A 23,495-nucleotide genomic window follows, 5' to 3' on the forward strand; every position below is an offset into this window, starting at 1 on the left:
CAGAGGGAGAATAACCTCCCTGGACCTGCTGGTCACACCATTTCTGATACAAGCCAAGATGCCATTGGCCTTCTTGGCCACCTGGGCACACTGCTGGCTCATGTTCAGTCGGCTGTCAACCAACACCCCCAGGTCCTTCTCCTCCAGGCAGTTTTCCAGCCAGACTTCTCCTAGTCTGTAGCACTGCACAAGATTGTTGTGCCCCAAGTGCAGGACCTGGCATTTGGCCTTGTTAAACCTCATGCCATTGGTCTCAGCCCAGCGGTCCAGCCTGTTCAGATCCCTTTGCAGAGCCTCCCTACCCTCCAGCAGACCAACACTTCCTCCCAACTTAGTGTCATCCACAAACTTGCTAAGGGTGCACTCAATGCCTTCATCCAGGTCATTGATAAAGACATTGAACAGGGCTGGACCCGGCACTGAGCCCTAGAGAACACCACTTGTGACTAGCCTGCAGCTGGAGTTAACTCCATTTCCCACCACTCTCTGGGTCCGGCCGTCCAACGGGTTTTCCACCCAGGAGAGCGTGCGCCTGTCCAGTCCAAAGGCTGACAGTTTCTCTGATTTCAGCTAAAGTTTCATCTGAGTAGTTGTGTTCTTTCAAAGTCAGACAGAATGTCCCTCTGTCAGTGTGTTTTCTTTAAAACAGTGCTTTCCCAGACACTGTTCATTCCTTGAAGATGATGACATTGTGTGCAGTGTGATCTGTGCTGAAGAGAGGTGTTTGCTCCTGTGATCACCTGTGCCTGGAGTTTTCTCCCTATGTGAAATGCAAGGACAAGCAGAGCTGGAGTCAGCTCAAAAGTAGTAAGAGTTTTGACTGTTGTGAAGTTCATAATAACATTGAAATTAGTCTTTGGACAGTAATAGAATATAGAATCCTAGAATCATAGAATGGTTTGGGTTGGAAGGGACCTTAAAGGCTATCCAATTCCAAGCCCCCCTGCCATGGGCAGGAACACCTCCCACCAGAACAGGCTTCTCAAGGTCCCATGCAACCTGGCCTTGAACACTTCCAGGGATAGGGCATCCACAGCTTCCTTGGGCAACCTGTGCCACTGTCTCACCATTCTCATTGTGGAGAATTTCTTCCTAATGTGTAATCTAAATCTTCCCCTTTCCAATTTAAAGCCATTCCCCCTTGATAGGAATGGTTGGACTTGATGATCCGGCGGGTCTTTTCCAACCTAGTGATTCTATGCCCTTGTAAAAAGTCCCTCCCCAGCTTTTCTGTAGCCCCTTGAGGTACTGGAAATTCGCTGTAAGGTTTCCCCAGAGCATTTTCTTCTCCAGGCTGAACAATCCCAAGTCTCTTAGCCTGTCCTCCTATGGGAGGTGCTCCAGCCCTCTGATTGTCTTCGTGGTCTCCTCTGGACTCATTCCTACAGTTCCATCTGCATAAGATTTCTGGGAAAAATTATATGTATGCATGTCAGTGGGACACACACCCTGTCTCAGCTCTTGTCTCGCTGCACATGGTTGATGGAGATCGCTCTGAGTGTTGCCCGGGACTGATAAAGGAAGCTTGCTTTCTAAAACACCAAGATGAGTCTTAGAGAGTTTATTTGCCAGCATTTTTGATACCAGTGGTGGGCAGCGGGAGCTGGCAGTCTGCCTGCCTGTGGCAGGGCATGGGTGGCCCAGGGACCCTGCTGTGGCCCCTCGGAGCATGGCTGGGTGCCTTGCGAAGGAGGTGATGAGGTTTCGGGACTCCTCTAGTGATGGCTGCTCCGCGGGAGCCCCACAACAGAACTGAGCGGTGCCCTGCTGCAAAGGGAAGGGTGTGATGGCCCCACACTCAGCCAGCTCCCTGCCCACGCGCTGCGGAGTCAGGATGTGAGAGAAAATCCCACGGGTGTTGCCACGTTCAGCCCTGCTGCTGTGCCTGGCTGCTTTTCTGCTTCCATGTGTCTGATACAAAGCATGGCAACCAAAAGGGGGAATCTCTGACTCATGCACTTGCTTGTTTTCTCTCCAGTGCTTGTGTTTTGAGTTGGGCAATTAAAAAATTCGCTTTGTAATACAGTGAATATTTTATTATCTTTTTTAAAGAATGTTCTAGTTTGCTCATGTGTCTCTTTTATACTCCCCCTTTTGCGCACATTCAAGCAACCAAATTACTCCACAACAAATGTTCATGAAAATTAATTTCAGGAGTGCTTCTGTAAACACTAAAACCACATTTTAAAGGGATATGTGCTATGCATGATGGAAGTATTTGTGTGCTCATCTGCTTTAGGATCAGAAACAATTCCTCAAGATTTATTTAAACAATTAAAACTTAATAGTATTTGAATAGCAAATACCAGGTTTTGGATGCACATTGGGAACATTTGTGATTGATACATAGCTTTAAAAAGAGTGCACAAGGAAAAAAAATGATGCAAGCCTCATCAAAGAGTGAATGCACTTGAAGTCATCTAGACCTGCTTATCCATATTCATCTCTGGGAAAAAAGATAAATGTGTTACATAACTTACCTGTTGCAGATTCTTTGCTGGGTTCCACTCCTTTGCATTGGGAAGCGAGGATTGAAGAGGTGGAGCAATGTTAGACCCGGAGGAGTTGCAAAGGAGATCAGGACCCAGCAGCAGAGGCTTCCCCGTTTCAGAGCCTGCAGGAGTGTGCGGTGCTTGCCCTTTTGATGGTTTAATGATGAGGCTGGTAAGACCCATCAATATAAAGAGCGTCAGGGTGCAAGGCCTAAGAGCTCAAGACCAGGGTAAGAGCTACTGAAACTCTCTGTAAGGTTATAAGGAGTGGAAAATCCTTCAAAAAACTCAAAGCAGACAAAAAATGCATATATAGCAAAGTCTGAGCAAGGAGCGTGTGTGGGGGTGTTGGGACCTGTCAAAAACAAAATAGGGAAGCGGATGTAAGAAGCAACAATCCAATCTATTCTGATCCATTTTTATTTATACACTGCTGACGGAAAGCCCTCCAAATGCTTTCTGCTGCTTGGATAAAAATGCAATTCAATGCATTCATGAAATTCAAGAGAAAGGTGATGGCAGATCGGCACAGCCCCTTCCTGTGTCCCTTGCCCAGCCACCTTGAGGAAAAGGAGCCAGCAGGTTTGCAAGATCTGTCAGTACAAGGCAAAAATAGAGCTAACACAGAGAGAGAAAGGGAAGACAGTGAATCTTAGGCTGGACAGGCAGAGAAGTCAGGGAGCAGCAGGGCTTCAGTGAGCCCTGTGTGAGAAGGGATAGCAGGGGACTGGGCAAAGCGGCCGGGAAGGCCCTGGTAGCAGGTGAAAGGAGGTAGATTGTAGTGAGCTCCTGTGGAACCTTGTCATGTATCAACCTGTGCAGACAAAACCTATCTCACTGAGCACAAGCAGGTGTTAATAACAGCACAGAAAGAGTCTAGAGGCAATTCAGGAGAGCAGATGTTTAACACCGTGTTTAATTCAGCTGCAGTGGTGCTAGTGTCCAGCCGGCTGTATGTCTCAGCCCACACAGCTGGCTGGTGGAGGCCAGGAAACACTATTCCCAGCCAGTGAAATAATGGGCAGAATTTGTTCTCTCTCCAGAACAATGTTTACTGTGTACATTTCATAACCTTTCACTGGTTCCTTTTCAGTGGTTCTGAGGACAGGATCCTCTCACTTAAGCAAGGGCTTGTTCTCAGGCAAGCGATCGGCACCCGTGGCTGCCAAGCTAACCATGCCGCTGCTTTGCATTGGCAAGCTCTAGCCAAAAGAACTGAAGTCACACACAGTATTTTTCTCTCCTAACAAAAGGAGCACTGCTACCCACTGTTGCCCAGGTACAGGAAGATTTAGACAGAGGCTCTCTTTCCTATGCTGTCAGTAAGACATCATTTTTCCCAGGGTGCAAAAAAGCAACACCTTGTGATATGCCAAGATATGCATGACAGCATGGCAGAGGCTTTGCAGTTAGGAAACACATTTGGAAATTGCCTTCTGGCTTTCCCAGAGTCACTGCCCAAATGTATATTAACAGGAAACATGAGATGGGGACACGCACACACACACTCTGCAGGGAAATCCTCTTTATGCATGACAGTTGTTCTGTTATGTGGCAGGATGGTGACTTGGGCCCTTTCTCAGTCAGAAGCTGCTTTTGCCCTTGGCCTGCTGAATCAATGAAAGCAGGTGTTTCTACTGGTCTTCTTGAGGGCTGTGCAGAGGCTTTGCATGCTCTGCTTTGCTGTCAGTTGCCACCACAATCTTCCCTGGCTGATCCAGAGCAGAGCAGCTCAGAGCACATCAAGTTTTCTGTGCTTTTGCGTGCCACTCTCTGGCTAACTGTCTAGAGTGCTTATCCTGTCAGGTTTTCCATCACTGCAATACTCAAGCGCTTCACCTTGTCCAGAACTCTTCCATAAAGAGATTTTTTTCCTGTAGGCTAGGCTCACTGCAATTATCAATACACAAACTGATAACTCATCTGTTGCTGTGTCACAGGCACAAATTAATGTGCAAGAGCCAATCCTTTTAAATTCACATTATATTTGAACTAATTTTCACTTTTCTGAAACTGTGTTTTCCCACCAGAGTGCTTTTTCTCAAGTTAAAAATAAAGCATACCAACAAACCCAGCCCTCAAAACATTAAGTTAATTTACTCTTTCTCTTGCTGCAGTATCTTTTACTGAGCGAAGTCACCTTGGGCAAGTAATTAGTGCCTCACTTTCCTCACTAGAAAAATGGAAACAATAATATTTTTCCATCTTTGATATCTTTAGGATGGAAAATGTTGCTACTTATTATTTATTATAACGTTTTATGCCAGAATTTAATAACATATAACTCAGAGCCTGAAGGGAAATTGTAAAAAGCAAAGGTGAGGAGAATACAGAGTGCTGCTGTGGTTGTGTGTTTTGAAGATGCTGGAAATTTCTTGTCGTCTGTTGAATAGCATTTGTCAAACATTCAGGCAGAGCTGGCTGTCACTTCTGAACAAGGTCAGGAGAGGGCCAGAAAGCAGATCAGATCTCACTCCAGACTTCCCTCTCATTTTGCAGTTTTTCAGATCTGAGGAACGTTCAGCTGTTGCATTTGGATGTAGGATTGAGCTCACCTAACATTTAGAAGACTTAAGGTTTGACTTCGGGTCTGACTGTTTTGCTTGTAGTGTTGCTGTAGAAGAACATTCAGGATCCTCCTTTGACATCTGTCCCTTGCTCTTTGGTTGCAATTAGCAACCCTCTGAATGCACACTAATGACCAGCATATCCTCACAGGATGTTGAAAATAGACATAACTAAACAATGTTTTGTCATTTGGGAGACAAAAGGAATATGCAAAGTCCTTTTTTTTTTCCCCTAGAGGCATAGATACTCTAAGTATAACAATGTCTGTATGACGTCTGAGGTGTTCTTTTTGCAGGGGGATAAAATAAGGGCTGACTACAGCCACCCATCCTTCTGCAGAAGCTTTTTTATGACTCAGATTTGTGAAGAGGAGACATTTTTCCCACACACTTCCCCCCAAACACCTGTCCTTCCTCTTCCTCTAGTAATGGGGTTTTGGAGTAAGATGGAGTGGTTCAAACTAGAGCCTGAAGTTGACAGAAGTACTGTATCTGTCCCCCTTCGCCTACTCCTCTGCCACTCTTGTCAAAGTCCCCTCCTCAACCCCTTCTGCTTCTACACTTTCTTTCCTGTCATCCAAGCCTCCCCCTCAGCCCTGGACTCACAGCTTTAAGCATCACTCACCAGCATCACATCACTTATTCTTCGTGAGTGCCTTTCTGACCTCCTGTGCCTGCACTACCCATCAGACTGCAGGGTCTCCAGGGCATAATGTGCTGCAGTGTTTCACATAGGACTCAGGCTGTGGCTGGTTCTCAGGCAGAGTTCAAAATAAAATAATATTAACAATAATAATGCAATTTCTTCAGTGCACACATGAGTACCAAATGACTTGCGTATTACTGTCACAGGTTAAAAAGGTACCTTTTTGCACAGCTCCACCAAACTAGTGTCTCGTATTGATGTACCTTGAATTGGTCTGTAAAGGGAAAGCAGAATTGCAAAGATCTCTGTCCTAAGTGTCACAGGAAAGACTCTTAGCTACGAATTACAAAGTGCTCTTCTTAGGATTGTATCCACACAGTCCTGCATACCCACAGTAATTGCTTTTCTTGACTTAAAAAAACCACAAAATAACAAGAAAGAAATGCATGTTTGTGAAATAATGGTACATATAAGGGAAAAAAGGAATCAAAAAGTAGACAACAGGAGAGCAGAAACTCCCTGGAGTGAAGTGCAGAAGAGGAGAGTGCTTCATGCACGTTCTTTTATTCTGTGTCTCCTTTCCACATCCCCACAGCACCCCTGACTCTGTAAGTCCTGAGCAGGGCTGACCTTGCTGAACACATGAGATCTGATGAGAGCACAGCACACAGCAGTATGGCTGCAGGCTAATGCTTTTATTTTTGTAACCATGTATTCCTAAGAGCATGGTAACGGGAGTTGGGGATCAAATCCATGCTTCTTGCATAACTGAACAGAGCATTCCCAATAGGCTGCCTGGCAAGAGATCAAACATCCCAAACCAGGCCTTCAAAAAAGAAAAGAAAAATGAAAAGGAGAAATATTAAGAATAGCCATGAGAGAAGCAACAAGTATTCTAGTATGTCCACTTAACTGTGTTCCTAACAGGCACAAACTACTTGTTTAATTTTAAAGTCATCACATAAAAGACTCGCAGAACCTGCAGCACTCTCAGACATCTAGCTTTTGGCCAAGTGATCCCAACTGCCATTGCATATTCAAACCAAAACCAAGCTATCCAAACCTTCTCCACTTTTTTCCAGACGTGAACACTACTGCTGAGCCATTCTTTTGTTGCCGTAATGAAGTTAGGAGTTGTCATGAACTGCCTAATACCCCTCTGCCACATGAAGAGGACATTAATCCAAGGGTGAAAGAGCCAGCTGCAACGACCAGTCATCATGAACATCATTCTTCTTTTGATTTGGATCACCTCCATAAAGTTTCTCTAGAACAATGTAACTGCGAAATGTTAGAACTTGTGAAAAAAAATAATATGAAGCTTAGTATTTTTGCCATTCTGAAAGGCTCAAATAAATGTCAGCATTCTGATGAAAATTCACTGCATTCCCTACCCAGCTTAGGACATGCCTTTTTTTTTTTCTTTTTTAATCTTGAGGACTTTTAACTCCTAAAGGAAGAAGGGCGGGGGGGAGAAAAAGAGATAGAATTTTCAGGAACATTTCTTCATTTTTTAAGAACAGTTCCTTTAAAAATTCATAATTTTCAAATCACGTATATTTAAACCAGGAACTTTTAGTAGTACTGTATCAGTTTCCTACATTAACCTCAGTGTTTTTAAATGTACATTTTAATGCTTCAAGACATAAGTCATTGCTGGATGCAAATTAGGGGATTTCTGAATATATCTGAAAAGTTAATATAAAGTGAAGCATGAAAAGAGATACAAGACCTTACATTAAAGATTAGCATTAAATATAAGTGGAGAGAGAGAAAGATGTTCTATGAAAATCCTACTGAAAATATTAGTGTATATTAAGAACCTCCTGACAAATGCTTGTCTAAATAGTGGCAGCAGGACACTCAATACCTTTTAGGACAGTCTGTTTCCAAACAGAATAATGAGAGGTGAAAGCAAAAATGAAAAAAAAACCCAACAAACCAGCTTTCATTAAATAATTCATTTTAATTATTGTCACCATCAATTAGGACTCAGTCTGGCACCATTTAATTGTACTTTTGACATTGCCTCCTAGAAGCATATTTCAGAAAATGAAGTAATACATGGTAAAGGAAAATTTGCACTGAAAAAATTCCTTTAATACAGGCTTGGTCTTACAGCATTAGCACTAAGCTGGAAAAAATTTTTCATCTTTCCAAATATAAAAACTAGATAAAAGAAATCAATATTCCCTGGGAATGCCACTCAGCCCTGTGAGAATTCCACCCAAACTTTTTGCTATCAATGGCAAGCTCCTATTTTGCGACATAAGTAGGTATTGAAATGGCTGGATTGTGTGACTGATTATTTGATTGAGTTGTTGAACCAAAAAAATTGGACTCTGCCTTTCTTTCCAAAGTCAACCCCAAACCAAACTGTTTTCAGTCTATTTGGTTAAAAAAAAAGCCCCAAAACAAACCTCCATAGTTTTAGGGTAAATTATTTGCTATTTTTTTGTTTGGGACCAGCTTTTGTTCTGCCATTTTTTTCCAGGCATATGAAAAAAAAAGCAAAGGACTAGACTCCGAATACTAGGCATCAGCCTCAGGGATGTTTTTGTAATTTCTACTCAGCTGGAAATTTCTTGGAAACTTGAAATTCTCACGTGAAATATTTTCTTTCTGAATGAGCAGTGAAATACATGTTAAACATTTCCAGTGGCATTATTACTCTTGCATTTGGATCTTTCATGTCCTTTCTATTCTGGTAAGTATTCACATGAAGTTATTTTATTTCAAAGCTTTCTGTATCAGGCTATTATAATTCTTCTGTGCTGCAGGCCAAATTTCCTGATGGTCCTTAAAATTATGCCGTATTAACTGTCTTGTAATAACTCTATATCAAGGTGCCATGTTACTGTCACAAGATTTTTCTCTAGAAGCATGAATTTATTTTGCGTCTGTATTATAACATCAGTTCTCTACTTAATTCTGTTTCTACAGATATAATCGTCCTTTTCATTTACTAAGCAGTAGGATATATATTTCCCACTTCAGCCTTTAATTTGTTCCTCCATTTTAGAGGGATGTGGACAAGCAAAAATAATATTGTGTGCAACACAACATCCATTTCAATAGTATCTTTGTCATTGTTTCATAATAAACCCATGCACTTATTTAATAAATATTTCTAATTGTACTTCTGTGTGCTAGCTAAACTGCAGAGCTCATGCTTTTTAAAAAAAAAAGAGCAAAGTTAAGCATCAACAAATAACTGCTCCAGGTTTGAATTTTTATTCCATTCTTGGGAGGAGACGAAGAGCCTAAAAAAACCCCTCACACCCTCAAAACTCACAAGTATGGGGAGTTACATACAAACTGGAGACCAGGAATGGGGAGTGAACCTTGTGCTCCAATATTGAAGTCTCTTTTCTGAGTAATGGGCTATGTTTGGGCACCTCTGTGGCATGTGAGCATCCTGACCAGGGGCTGCTGAGCAGAAGGACAGTAACTGGGTGATGGCGTAGGACTCTCCTCTGTCCTTGCCACCTTGTAACTTCATCTAGGACCTTAAATAAATACATCAAGGAGAAGGATTTTACCATTCCTGTAACATTGTCCTCATTGTTTTAAATGCCCCAAATGTTCTGTGAGTGCATCTCAAATTCATAAATACTTTTGTATTGACAGTATGTTTATTTTGGCAAATAATTTATGACAATTCACTACATCCATTTCAAGATGGCCTCTGGTAGTAGGTGAGCACATCCACTAATGTGAGCTGGGAACCAAGAATTTTCAGCAGGAAGGAAGTTAGGACCACAGCCAAGCTCCTAACCTCTCCTATCAGGCTGAACTTCAATCTACAACAAAAGATGTGTTCTCAAATCTATGAATATGCCCTTGAATTTCCAATTGAATGTAGAGAATCAGGGTTGAGCCCAGAAATCCCGTACATTTGTTCAAGGGGAGGCTTTCTATTTTTGTCCAAGTAATTTGCTGCAAGGCAGAGGTGCTGAGCTGGGTTACTGAAGACAAGCTGCATCCTGCTCCGAATGGTGAGACAGCCCAGGTGTCCTCTGCATGCAAAGCCTTGGAGTGCTCCTGCCTTTAAGGTGGCTGGTAGTGGATATGTCTGTATATGATGCAGGGGACTTAATAGACTTGACCTTTACAGCATGCAGGGAAGTAGGCTAAGCACAGAGATGGCCAGGACAGGTAAGTCAAACAGCATTGTGAGCAAGAAGAAGGCTTGCAACGAAAAGGTGAAAGGACTTGGGAACCTTCACAAAGCAACTGCTGCAGGTGGGAAAGAATATCTGAAACATAAAGGAAGAGGAGGAATTTTGAGGGGTACCTCAAAAGGAGTAAGAAGAGCATATCAGAAGGCAAATGAAAACATAAACCAGCTACAAGAATATTCCTTAAAATTCAGACTGGCCTGGCAGCAATGGCACTAATTGTAGTGGAGAGTAGGGGCAGCGCCTACATCTTATTGTGCTGACTAGTATCTACAGTTGAGAGCTCCTTATCTTATTTTGGGCTTTATTGCCTATAGTCATGCAAACTCTGGCACAATACTCCACCTTCTCTCAATCACTGCAGAGTTCTTCATATTCTCCACTATACTGGAACCACTAGGAAAGCAACATAGGTGTCAGGCAGGGTGAAACCTTGGCTGCAGCTGAAGTCAATTGGGTTTGCTCTTTGACTTGAAATAATGGAGTGAACCCTTGCCTTTAGCTCTACATAGTTCTACTCTTGCCTGCAAGAGAGGGTTTTAATTTTCCAGGAGCCCACTGAACGGTCTGCTGCATAGCTCTTTAGGCAGGAGAAGCTCCAGTCAGAGCTACCTACCAGTTCAGATGAAGCAGCAATGACATCACTGCAAGTGCCAGCAAGGATGAAGAGGGTTAATTAGCACAGTGCATAGTGAAAATGCCAGCAGTTGCCAGAACATCATGTCCTCTTGAACTCCCATCACAGTTATCCCTGGGTTTATCTGAATCAGTATTAGCATTGATGAGACAGTTTTCGCTCCTACTCCTCTTTGGAGACCCAGCCAGAAGAGGCAGACTGTCACATTATGACATTCTGCCTTTCCCTCTTTGAAAATATCCTTGTGGAGGCAGCAGGAGCTTGGCCTCGAGTATGCACCATTACCTTCATGGAAGGGAAGGAAATACAACAAATTAATGCCAAAACCAATATTGTTTGAGTCACATTTGGCATTTTATAGGCTGCTTTTTTTTTTTCAGATTTGTATAATACTGTTTATGTTCTGAAATTTATGCTGTGAAACATACAGAATGTATGTTATGGAAGAATTCCCACTGCAGCTACAGCCTCAGCCTCTCTGTTCCCAGAAGATTAGTACTCTACATTTATCAACTGCATGATGTGCTGGTGCCAGGTCTGCATTAAGAGACAACTGTTCTTATTTAGTGAACTTTGGTTCACTTTTTTAAACTGACTGGCTTCATTCTGCAACCGCCAGAGTCAAAGAATAAATACTATGTCATGTTTTTTCACGGCATCAGAACTCATGCCAAATCAACAAATTGTTATCTGCATCTGAAGGACCGGCAAAATGATGTAAATGGTAACTGCAGGCTGATGCTCGAGCTAGACAGATTTTTGTGCTTGGCTTGAACCCACTGATTTCAAAATGAGGCCTCATGCACCTGCTTGCCTGGAGCAGCTTATAGGATTGGGGTCAGAACTGCAGCTATCAGGGGAAGCCTCTCTCTCAACCCTGCCTCCATTTTTTCCTTATCATCCTTGTGCTCATATCATCTTTAGCAGCACTAATGCAGCCTGATCTCTCTAAACTATGTCATACTAGTAGAAGGGGAAGAAAACACTTGTCTGCTCTCTCCTTCTTTGTAATCTATTTTTCCTTTTAATTTATTAGGTATGATGACCTCTGTAGGAGTGCCAGATTTATTTTGGCAAATTTGGCTGCTAATGCATATCTACTAGGTCTGAAAGACATGATCTGAACTTAGGAAATTTGGGATGTCTCCCTACTAGTGGTTTATTTCTTCTTGTAATAAAAATTTGTAAATTGTTTATCTGATATGGATGACGTGTTTATTATTACAAATATGCTTATTGGCCATGATTCACATTGGTCTCTATTATTTTGGACTGTTTTCATTTATCTGTAGGCAGCTCATGCTGTTTTATATATTCTGTCACAGTTGGTTGTATTTTACCTTTTTGTGCTGATCTCTGTAAAAAACACAGCACATAAGAAATTAAAAAACAATGAGAATGTTTCCAAAATCATCACGCTGCCACATCCATCCAGCAGTAATTTAAATGTGTATGAAACAGAGTAAAAACCTGAACAGATGGGAAGGTTTTAAACAAATCATAACTTAAGACATCAGCAAATAATTCTGGCTGCTTTAGGATCCAAACTGAAACTAAGACAGAGTCAATGGAAGGACTAGCATCTTTTGACCGAGCCCCAGGTACCTACAGGCTCCTGTGTGGTGACTTCTTTGGAGAGAGGATTCTCTTCGCTCATGTGGCCTTGATTCCTCATTCGGGTATGTGATGCTCCTTGATACAAGATGCTAAAATGAATGCTAAAAATTCAGACAGGTCCAAGGTGAGAGCAGCCAAACTGGTAGAAGGGAAAACTTCTGAGTTTTTTGTATTTTTAATGCAAGAGTTTTGCCTCTGGCTCAGAAAGTCTGGTTGGAAGCATAATTTGGGGAAACATCACTTTGTGCTGCTCCCACTATAATTCAGTTCCTTAGGCATCTGATTTTTGTTACTTATAAGCTCTTTATGTGTTACATAGTGGACTTCAACATAACTTTCAAGTTTTGAGTCTTCCTTTTAACCATACTTGGCATGTCTTTGTAACAAATATTCAGCCCTTCTCTTCATTTTACTGAGAAGCATTTCAGAAACCTCCTGCCCTCACAACTTTTTTGCCGCCTTCTGCACATCCACTTTTTTTCCATAATTTCCAGTCTTGTCTGTAGACCAGACATCAGCCTTCTTCCTGCCTCAGTTCTGCCCACACCAACAACTAACAGCTTATGCATCCTCAGTCCCTTGTCGATTCTCAGTAGTCTCCCTATGTAACATGCTCCCCAATTCACATCAGTTTTCTCTCCCTGACATCCAGCCACTGCTACTGATTCTGGCTCCTAACCCCTCCCTCCAGGGACAAGACCCATTATCCTTTGCCACTTCTCTCTCCACCTGCCCAGGGTGTGCACTGCAGGGAGTGCTGCAGAGGGAAGGAGTAACTCAGCTGTCATCTCTTCATGAGAAGTAAAGAAGGAGCAGTGCTGCTGTGAGGTTTTGGGAATTTTGTCTTTTTCCCTCTTTTAAAAGTTAGTGTAGTGTTGCTTGAGAAGATACTACAGCTCACTGTCTGAAAAGGTCTGCTAGACTACTTCTACTTGGGAGCTGGGCAGATAAGGTGGCCAGGAAATCAGTGGTGAATTTCTCTCTGGCCAAGTAAAATGTAGTAAGGTTTCAGCTTCTTGCCTTGTCACTAGATGGGCTTCAACCATTGCCCAAATCCCATCAGTTGTGAAGAAATTCACAAGGCAGGATGGCTTAAATTTGGAGCTTAACCTTACGTTAGGGTAATGCATGCAACACAAACCTAGATCTGTGATCTGCTGCTGTTTGACCAGTATCCTGCATTTTACATCTGTGCCTCCCAAAACAGAGTGGTCCTTTGTGTCCTTTGCAAGAGATAATGTAGACCGAGGTCCCGTTGTATGGAGTTAGTTGCAGGAATGTGGATAGTGGTAGCTGTCTGAGGCAATTCTGCCGTGTCTGGAGCAAGTTCTGTTGGCTTTGAGGCACAGGATCCTTCTTGCCTCTTCATTTACTCCTTTGAAATTCTTTCAGACACCAGTATAGAAGAGATAAATTTTTGTCACAAGTTAGCAGCACAAGGGATCCTGTCTGTAGGCAGAGTTGAAGGCAAAGGTTAACCTGAGCAGAAGTGTGACCCCATAAATAACAAGCAAAAAGTGATAGGAACACGTCTTCAGCAAATATTTGGCCTGCCTCTAGTTGAATCACACTGTGTATCATCAAGTCTGAAGGATTACCTCAAAAGCCAAAACAAAAAAATGACTCAAGTCTTTCAAAAAACCCGCATCATATAAAAGCATACAGTCCATTCAGCTTGCTAAAAATAATATCGTCAGGTGATCTGATCAGTCACCTTCAGGGAGAGAAAAGCTTTAGGACTAAAGAGCTCTTTACCCTAGCGGAGAACAGCATAAACACTCATGGCTGAAAAGTAAAAATGATAAATTCAAATGAGAAAAATGTTCCAACTTGTCAAGGATGAGAGAGATTAACTATGGTTACAAAATATCAAAGAATGAGACAAATACTCCACCTTTTACTGTCTTCAGTGTGGTACCAGAGGCATATCTGGAGATACATTGTTCTTAAAGTCATGTTCCAGGTTCAGTAGCTGCATGAGATTAAATGGTGTGCGGCATGCCAGGCCAGATGCGTTATTGATTTGTCCTGGCCTTAATTTCCCTGAGAAGTCAGCATCTGCTTATCCCTGTTATACAACAGGAGCACAGACCAAACAAGCCACACTTTCAAGGTGAAACACAGGACGCCACAGAGGGTCTGTAATCAGAAAGTGCTCCCTCTGCTTCAGATGAGCATTGAGTAAAGGCAGGAGGAGTCCTCTGGCCTCTTCTGCCTCAGGCCAGCACTCAGAAGCCAGGTTTGCAGTCCTACCTATGTTCTTTAAACAGAAATAGGCAGGAAGGGGAGCTCTCTCTCAAGTACGGACTGTTGAATTGTTAATTCATGCTGATACCATAAAATCAGGAGCAAAGGAAAAATATCTTGTTCTATGAATCAAACATAAAGAGCTGAGATGTGGTAAAAACAAACACTTCAGTAGAGGTTTCTTTACCTCTTCAGTAGACCACAGCTAAGCTGACATATAAATATTTTAAACAGATGCTCATCTGAAATATGGTATATTGTAGCCTTAGCTGGAATGTATACTCTCTGAGCATGTTTTTTGTTTCCTTGACAGTATTTGATCTCTGCCACTGCAGAAAAAGCTGCTAGTTGGAATGTGAGTTTAGACTTAACATTATTTCATTTATTCTTCTTCCTTTTTTTTTTAACTCTCTTTTTATGCTGTGTATCTTATGTAAGGTCAGATCACATAAACTTGTCCCATCTGAAAATCTCCATGTAATTCAGTAGGACTCGTCAGATAAGATTTGGAGAATCAAGCTCATATTCCATTTTTTTCATTTTACTGCAGTATTTACAAAAGACTGAACAACTGTCAGTTCAAACAAAAACCTGACTGACTGAAGAAAATGTTTCAGTGTAGCTTTTGCTCTCTAGAATTAATCAAATGGTCAAAGCTTAATTTAATGAAAAAGACAGGAGATAATATATTATTTAGTAACATTAAAGGGAAAGTGCATTCTAAAGAGGGACCTTGATTCCATTTAATTTGCAGTAAATAATGCAGGGCTGCAATAGCACAGTTCAAATACTGTCAAGATTTTAAAATGTGTCAAAACTACACATCTCAGATAAGGCTACAATAGAGAATTCATACCTTTTTCCTGATGAGCAGCTGTTTTAAAATATTTATTTGCCAGCTTAGCTGTACTCCACTGAAGAGGAAAAAAACCCCAACAACACAACATTGAAAGAAACTGAAGTGTTTGTTTGTCTTTGCCACATCTCAGCTCTTTATGTTTGATTCATAGAACAAGATATTTTCCGTTTGCTCCTGATTTTGTGATATCAGTATGAATTAACAATGCAACAGTCCCTACTTGAGAGAGAGCTCACCTTCTTGCAGACTTCTGTTTAAAGAACATAAAAACAGGATTGCAAACCATGCCACCTGGCTTCTGAGTGCTGGCCTGAGGCAGAAGATGCCAAAGACTCCTCCTGCTGTTACTTAAAACTCTTCTGAAGCATAGGAAACACTTTCTTTTGACTACAATGCTTTCTAATTACAGACCCTCAGTGGTATCCTATGTGACTGTGGGCAACACACTTTACTTGGTCTTAGCGTCATTTTATCCATCTGTTTAACAGGTGTAAGCAGATAGTGGATTGGCTTAGACTCAAGATGGTGAAAAATCTCTCATTGATCTGAATAGTTTTGGATGAGGCCTCAAGAGAAAGAAGCCTGAGTAAAAGAAGCATTCAGGAGATGCAGATTTTTTTCCCCATCCATGAATTATGCATGAGTACATTGTGATTGTCTTGATTCTATCCTCTATTTTGAAATTATTCATCTAATTCCCGCAGAAATCTTTTGGTCTGTAGGCTGTTTGCAAGCAGTTCTGAGAATCTCTACTCAAGCAGCTGCTAACTTTCAGGTGGGGCCGAAAACACCCTGTCTTCACCCAGAAATCAGAAGAGAAGGTAGCAATACGAGGCTGTGATTCTTACATCTCTTCCCTCTTGTCTTTTATTCTAATTCTGTCTTTTTGATAGGATTTGCTTTATGCTTCCTTATACTTACTTCTTTATAACTGGGTGGGAATGGCTCCAGTGAGAACCACTGGCTGTGAGGATTTCACTCCAGATTCTGCTACGTTTTGAAAGAGAAGGGAAGAAGGGGAGAAAACATTAGGTTAATTAAGGTGGGATGGCCAACATGATATCTGCCTTTCCTTGAGTACTAAGAACTTGGTCCTGAACACCAATAATCTTTGTTGTATTCAGATGTGCTTGTACACAATTCTCCTCTTAAAAGAAAGACAACAGAAACACATCTAATACAAGTATAAAAAAACCCCTTATCATAAGCTCTCAAGCTTATGATGATAAGACCATAAAATCATAGCTGGAAACTTAAGCTGTATGCTCTGCATTTCAAACTGGTAGCACTTTGAACACTAAATTACCGGGAGAAAGTTGGCACCTTGTAAGGCTTGGGCATGGAAAGCGGAGGGGGATGGGGTCAAATGCAAGAAATGGAGAGAAGATTGCCTGGATTTGCTGTGAGGAGCTCCTGTCCAGGAGAAGGAGATGAAGCATAATTGAGAGGAGGGAAATGTCTTGAACAGAATTTCAAGCATGAGAAGCCTCTACCTGTCGAAAGGCTGGAGTGATTTGTTTGCATCTAGTTTCAGTGATCTGTTGCAAATTAAAGTGGGATTAGGACTTCTCAGAAAATGTTATAAAAACACTCTGCAGTGAAAATTTTTCTGCAGATGAAACACCTGAAGATGTTACTATCTTCCCTATCATGCATGCTTTTTAGTCCACCCTTATTTATGGATTCATTCTCCTCTGACTGAATTAAATAGCTAAATACATATAAAATTAAATCATGTAGTCTTAGACCTTTCCATTAAATCCTGGGGCTTGACTCATTTGCATTTTGTTTTCTTTTTTTTTTTTAATAATGCATGCTTATTTTAATTACTACTGCTGCACTTTATTTGTAATAGTCTGTGCAATGCCCAAGCACCTTGCTAAGTGGATAAGGGAAGCACTTTATCCCATAATAACATAATTAATCCATTATTATTCATTATTATTTTTTTCTGGAATGAATTGAAAAGAATGAGGACTTTGAAAAATACAATGCCAACAAATTATCTATGGCAAAAGTAATTCTAATGGCATTCATATTTTCCTTATCTTCACCATTGTTTTCCTCTCCTAAAGAGAGAAGTAGCAGCACTTCGTGACCTGAAGATCGGTCTAAATGCCAAAGATGTTTGAAATCAGAAGTCTGTCCCCCTGACTTCCTGCATGGCCTTGGACAAGACATTTAACCACTCTGAGTCCTTACTTTCCTGTTTCTCATGGCTGCAATCCCGCCATTTAGCTTCAATGGAACAGTAAAGCTTACTTCAGTAATGTACGTAGCTTTGTAAATGATGTATGCTAGGTATCGTGGCAGCATAATCAAAGGGAGACAATGATGGCTGGATAAAAGAGGAAGCATTTCCTAGTTATGCAGGATTCTTGCTTACCAAAGGAAAAAAGACACACATTTTCTTCTGATATCCTTGCAGATTCCTCCTGAATGAATACCCTGTCTTCATTGAATTTCCTTATTATGGAAGATTATGCAACTCTATTACATCTTGAAGTTTTGTAAGGTTATCCCTGCATAGTCTTTCATGTTAGGCACAAAAGCATTCTGCTGCATTTTCCTTTGGCACATACTCTCTGTAGAAACGTGGAAGGTCAGGGCTGGTCTTACCAGTTTTGTCCACCAGCCATCAAACCTGCATAGGAAATGGGTTTCTTTCTTATTCTCCTAGCCTGCTTGTTTTTAGCTTGCCAATCTGCAGCTGTAGGCCTCTGTTTAATTTATGACAAAGATTTATTAGCAGAAACTAGGCTAAAGAATCTGGTCAAGCAAATTAAAGGTGCAGGAAAATGTGAATGAATATACTGAGTCCACTGCCCGCAGTAGAAGTCACATCTTCTGGTAGATTCAAGCACCATGACACAGGATTTCCAAGCTGTTTTGCCTTATTCCCAACTGTCCAAACCAGGATGACTTTCCTTTTTTCATTTAGTATTCCCTTAAGAATACATGCCACAACCTGGCTGACTATACCTGGATAGGCCAGTACAATATCTGTCGTATTACTTCATTGCTTTTACCCAGCTGAGCTGCAAAGGAACAAGGCTTGCCTTAAAACAGCCTTCTGCAAGATAAACAGTCTCTGTCTGAAGTCTCTCCTGACAAGGACAAGGTAGCTCTGCATGTGTGTACATACGTATGAGTGTACCCATAACCATCCCGGTTGTTTCCCGAAAATGTACTAACACTAAAAGCACATTTTTTCCATTGGTGTCCCTGGACTGTGTTCCTGTGAAGCAAGACTGAAATGATACTGCTCAGTAGTGTCTCTGAAGGGGACAGCATACCCGCCCTATTTCACAAATGATCACTTCCACCCTTCCCCAAATATAACTTGAGTGTTTTCACCTCTCCTGTCTTTCTGTGTGTGCCTTTTTTCACATTCCTCCAAAACAATCTCTCCTCTTGCTAAATAACACCAGTTTCTGCTCAGTCAATCCCCCGTCACAAGACATTAATGAGACACTGGGCAATGAGATGGAGGAAGAGCTCCCCTAAAAATTCCCAATAAAGTCATAAGCGTGGGGATTTGAATGCTCTTACTTCTCAGAGTTCACTCTGGGGTCTTCCCCCAGCACAAAGGTGTCATACAGCAATGTTTCATGTTCCCCAAAGCCACCTCCAAGTGCCTGCAAGAGAACTGTGAATAGCAGTTCTTTTTTAGGAGGAGTATATGAACAGCTTCTAATCCTGGTGATCCTGTTTGCATCAGTTTACATTCCCAGGGCTATCTGTGAACAGAAAATGCTGGAAATACACCTTTCAGCTCATCTGAAACAGAGATTCTCCTTTACATTACTCGGTTCCTCCCTTCAGGAAATCCTTGCTACGGTGCAGGTTTTCCTGATCTGAAAAGACAGAAGTTGAGTGATGCTACACTCAAAATCACCTGCTTAAAAACTGTTGGGTTTTGTTCTATAGTCTTGCACCTTTTGTATGCTCAGTTAAACCTACTTACGTGCTTGCCTAAACCCAGGTCTCACTGCTTATTACACCTCCTAGATCTTCAGCAACCACGGTGGCTGGAAAGGATGCCGCTTTTTTACCCTTTACAGAAACCATCAGAATTGTTCATGGATCTACAAAGGAGTTCCTAACGTAAGTTTATTACCTTTAGCCATGTTACTTATTCATGAATATAATAGTAAGCACACAGATAGTTTCTCAGACTCAAGGCTGTAAGTTTGTGAATTCTTAGGGCTGTGAATGAGGAAGGGCAAGGTAATTTCTTAAGAAATGAACAAGACATGCATGGATTCCAACAGCAAAGGCCCTGCTTATCACTTCCCTGGCATTATATTCACAGCCCTCATACCGCCAAGCAGAACTCCACACTTAGTCCCAGTTTTCTTCCTAAGAACCTAAAGGGCACTCAAGACTCAAAGGAGGGATAAGTTTGCTGGGAAGCAGCAGATTCCTCCACCATCCATCTTTCTCAGCAACTCCTTCCCTGGGGTTCAGATTTAGCCCTGCTTTCTGCATGCTAGAGGTACGCAACGAATAGGATTTTTATCAATAGGGCAGTAGCAATTACGGAATCACACAGAATCACAGAATAGTTTTGGTTGTAAAGAGCCTTTAAGATCATAGAGCCCAACGACTGATCCAGCCCTCCTAAGTCCTGAACTAGACCACATCCCCAAGTATGACATCTACTCATCTTTTAAACACCTCCAGGGATGGTGACACAACCACCTCCCTGGGCAGCCTGTTCCAGTGTTTGACAACCCTTTCAGTAAAGAAATTCCTCCTAATATCCAACCTAAATCTCCTCTGGCCTGTCTTGAGGCCATTTCCCTTGTGCTGTCACTATCTGCCAGGGAGAAGAGACCAACCCCCACCTCACTACAATTTCCTGTTAAGTAGTTGTAGAGAGTGAAAAGGTCTCCCCTCAGTTTCAGGGTTTTTTTCAGACTAAACAACCCTAGTGCTGTCAGCCACTCCTCATAAGGCTTGTGCTCTAGACCCTTCACCAGCTTGGTTGCCTTTCTCTGGACACACTCCAGCACCCCGATGTTCTTGTAGTGAGGGGCCCAAAACTGGATACAGTGTTTGAGGTGCAGCTTCACCAGCACTGAGTTCAGGGGAAGGATCCCTTCCCTAGTCCTGCTAGTCAAACTTCCCAACGCAGGCAGGACGCCATTGGCCTTCTCAGGCACAATCCAGCCCAACTGTACTCCTGTCACTTTGGGAAAACAGGAGAAACCACTAAGCCACCATGGGGAAAAAAAAATAACAGAATAGCAACACCTAGAAGTGCCATTTGGGGAGAAGTGCAGAACGGGTGCTGTGAAGGACACAAGTGGGGGCAGCATGAGGGGTCTGTACTGCTGCTGGGATGGGTGGTTTTTCTGGAGGGAATGCTGGCATGACAGTGCCCTGCTGCCACACACACAGACACAGACAGACACACAGGCACAGACAGACATACACATACACATGCACATGCACATACACAGACAGACACAGACACAAAGACACGCGCGCACACACACACATAGACAGACACACAGACACACAGACACACATACACACATACACACATACACACAGAGACAAAGACACACAGACACACACAGAGACACGCAGACAGACGCAGACACGCACACAGAGACATATACACACAGACACAAAGACAGACACACAGACAGACACACAGGCAGACACAGACACACACAGAGAAACACACACACAGAGACACATAGACAGACACACAGACACAAACACAGACACACACAGACACACAGACAGACACAGAGACACACAGACAGACACAGACACACAAACATAGACACACAGACACATAGACAGACACACAGACACAAACACAGACACAGACACACAGATAGACACACAGACACATAGACAGACACACAAACACAAACACAGACACAGACACACACAGATAGACAGACACAGACACACACAGAGAAACATACACACACAGACACATAGACAGACACACAAAAATAGACACACAGAGACAGACACAGACACAGAGACACGCAGATAGACACACAGAGACAGACACAGACACACACACAGAAACATACACACAGACACACAGAGACAAAGACACACAGACACACAGACACGCAGACACACACACAGAGACATACACACAGACACAGACACACAGATAGACACACAGAGACAGACACAGACACAGAGACACGCAGACAGACACAGACACACACACAGAAACATACACACAGACACATAGACAGACACACAGATAGACACACAGACATAGACACAGACACACAGAGACAAAGACACACAGACACACACAGAGACACGCAGACAGGCACAGACACACACAGAGACATATACACACAGATACATAGACAGACACACAGACAGACACACAGACACACACACACACACACACTCTCACGCCCCCCTCGCCCTCCCCTCCCTCCCGCGCGTGCGCGCTGGCCGCGGTGGGCGGGGTCTCCGCCGCCGGGCCCCGCCCCTCTCCCCCGTTCCCGCCTCTCCGGCGCGCGAGGGCCGGCGCGCGACCCCGCTCCCCCCGCCCCCCCCCCCCCCCCGCTCCCGCCCCGCTCCCGTCCCCTTGCCGCGCGCGGGCGGGCGGCCCTCGGTGTCGCGGGTGCGCGCGCGCGGGCGCGGGGCGGCTCGGAGTCCGCCTCCCCGCAGCCCGCGCCGCTCTCGCCGGAGCGCCGGGGCGCCCCGGGGCCGGCGAACCGGCGGGGCATGGAGAGCCTGCTGGAGAACCCGGTGCGAGCCGTCCTCTACCTGAAGGAGCTCACCGCCATCGTGCAGAACCAGCAGAGCCTCATCCACACCCAGCGCCAGCGCATCGACGAGCTGGAGCGGCGGCTGGACGAGCTCAGCACCGAGAACCGCAACCTCCGCGGGCAGCAGCGGCCGCCCTCCGCCGAGCCCCCCGCCGCCGCCTCCCCCGCGCCGCCCGAGCAGCCCCCGCCGCCGCCGGGGCAGCCCGACTCGCTTCAGCACCACCAACAGCTCCCGGCGCAGCAGCCGCCGCCGCCGCCGGCGGGGCAGCCCGACCCGGTTCAGCACCACCAACAGCTCCCGCCGCAGCCGCCGCCGGGCAAGCAGGCGGGCGCGGGCCCCAGCGGCGGCGGGCGCGGCGGCGGCCACCAGCACCCCCCCGGGCAGCCCCACCAGCACCCCGCCGACAGGGACGGCAGGGACAAGGGCTGCTGCGCCGCCCTGCTCCAGCACAAGACCCCCCAGGCCATCGGCAAAGGCGTCCTGAGCAGGAGACCGGAGTAAGTGAGAAGGGGGTGGCGGCGGGGGGTGGGGGAGAACAAGCGTAACGGGTTCTTCCCGGGCCGAGATCCAAGCGGGAACTGGGTTATACCCCCTGCAGCCTTGCACGGAGAGAGGCGGTGTGTGGGTGGGTGGGGAATCCCTCCCTCGGTGCGTTCGCCGGGAGAGCAGGCAAAGTGCAAAAAGAAGCCAGGATGCTGCTTCCAAGAGGCATTTGCCTCCTGGCTCACCGCTTTGATTTTTACGTGCAAGCGTCCGTGGCCCGTTTGAACCCACGGTGCTCGCACGCAGCATCGTGCCCTCGTCGTCTGTCATAAATAAGTCTTTGATCAAAGAGGAGTGAGGCTTAGCCCAGGCAGGGAGAAGCTTTGCAAAGGACAGCAGCGTTTGTGGCAGCTTCTGTTTGCCTTAAGTCGCTGGTATCCGTCAAAAAACCCTGTCATCCCTGGAATGAGCTGGGGTTTTCCTGCCCTCGCTGATGTAAGGGGTGTAGGGTATGCATTATGTCGTACGTGACGTGTATGTGTTCATATAGATACAGATGCTGCACATAAGTTTGACATTTAGGATGCTTATCACACTTGTGTGTGGGTTGCCTGTCTTTTTTTTTCCTTTTTTTGCTGAGTGGCACCTGACACTGATCCAGCTCTTCAAAAGGACAAAGTATTTTGTGCTGGTCTTTCCTCTTCAGTGAAGAAAGCATCGCTACTAGTACCGAATACTGATAATGGTCTATGTGCGTGCATGTATAGTAAACAAGGATGAGCATTCCACCACTACAGACAGTGGTGGAAGAGGCTGCTATTGAAAAGTCACATTTTCTTAGATTATGTATCCAGTATACGCTGTCAATTCACTAAGTGGTAATTACAACAGCACTCAGTATTGTAATTTTGTTTGTTTAGGCACTTTGAAAGCAGGGGAATGATTTCTGGATGAAAGCCAGAGTAAGTGAAGTTAGGAAGAGAAGGAGCATAGTTTCT

The 23,495-nt window shown here is 43.9% G+C and overlaps 1 protein-coding gene across 5 annotated transcripts in view; it reads left to right on the top strand.

The window, feature by feature from the left end:
• The first annotated feature begins 21,816 nt into the window (after positions 1-21,816).
• Positions 21,817-23,495, top strand: part of IQSEC3 (IQ motif and Sec7 domain ArfGEF 3) — a 103,266-nt gene continuing 101,587 nt past the window's right edge. For 3 of the 5 annotated variants that reach the window (XM_069860534.1, XM_069860523.1, XM_069860512.1), the window contains exon 1: positions 21,818-22,511. In XM_069860534.1, the coding sequence (XP_069716635.1) occupies positions 21,970-22,511 (542 nt within the window). In that variant the 5' untranslated portion in view covers positions 21,818-21,969. Of the gene's footprint in view, positions 22,512-23,495 lie in introns of all 5 variants that reach the window. The other 2 variants (XM_069860501.1, XM_069860545.1) reach the window with 2 other exon arrangements.

This window comes from Phaenicophaeus curvirostris, chromosome 1, assembly GCF_032191515.1.
Source record: "Phaenicophaeus curvirostris isolate KB17595 chromosome 1, BPBGC_Pcur_1.0, whole genome shotgun sequence".
NCBI lineage: Eukaryota > Metazoa > Chordata > Aves > Cuculiformes > Cuculidae > Phaenicophaeus > Phaenicophaeus curvirostris.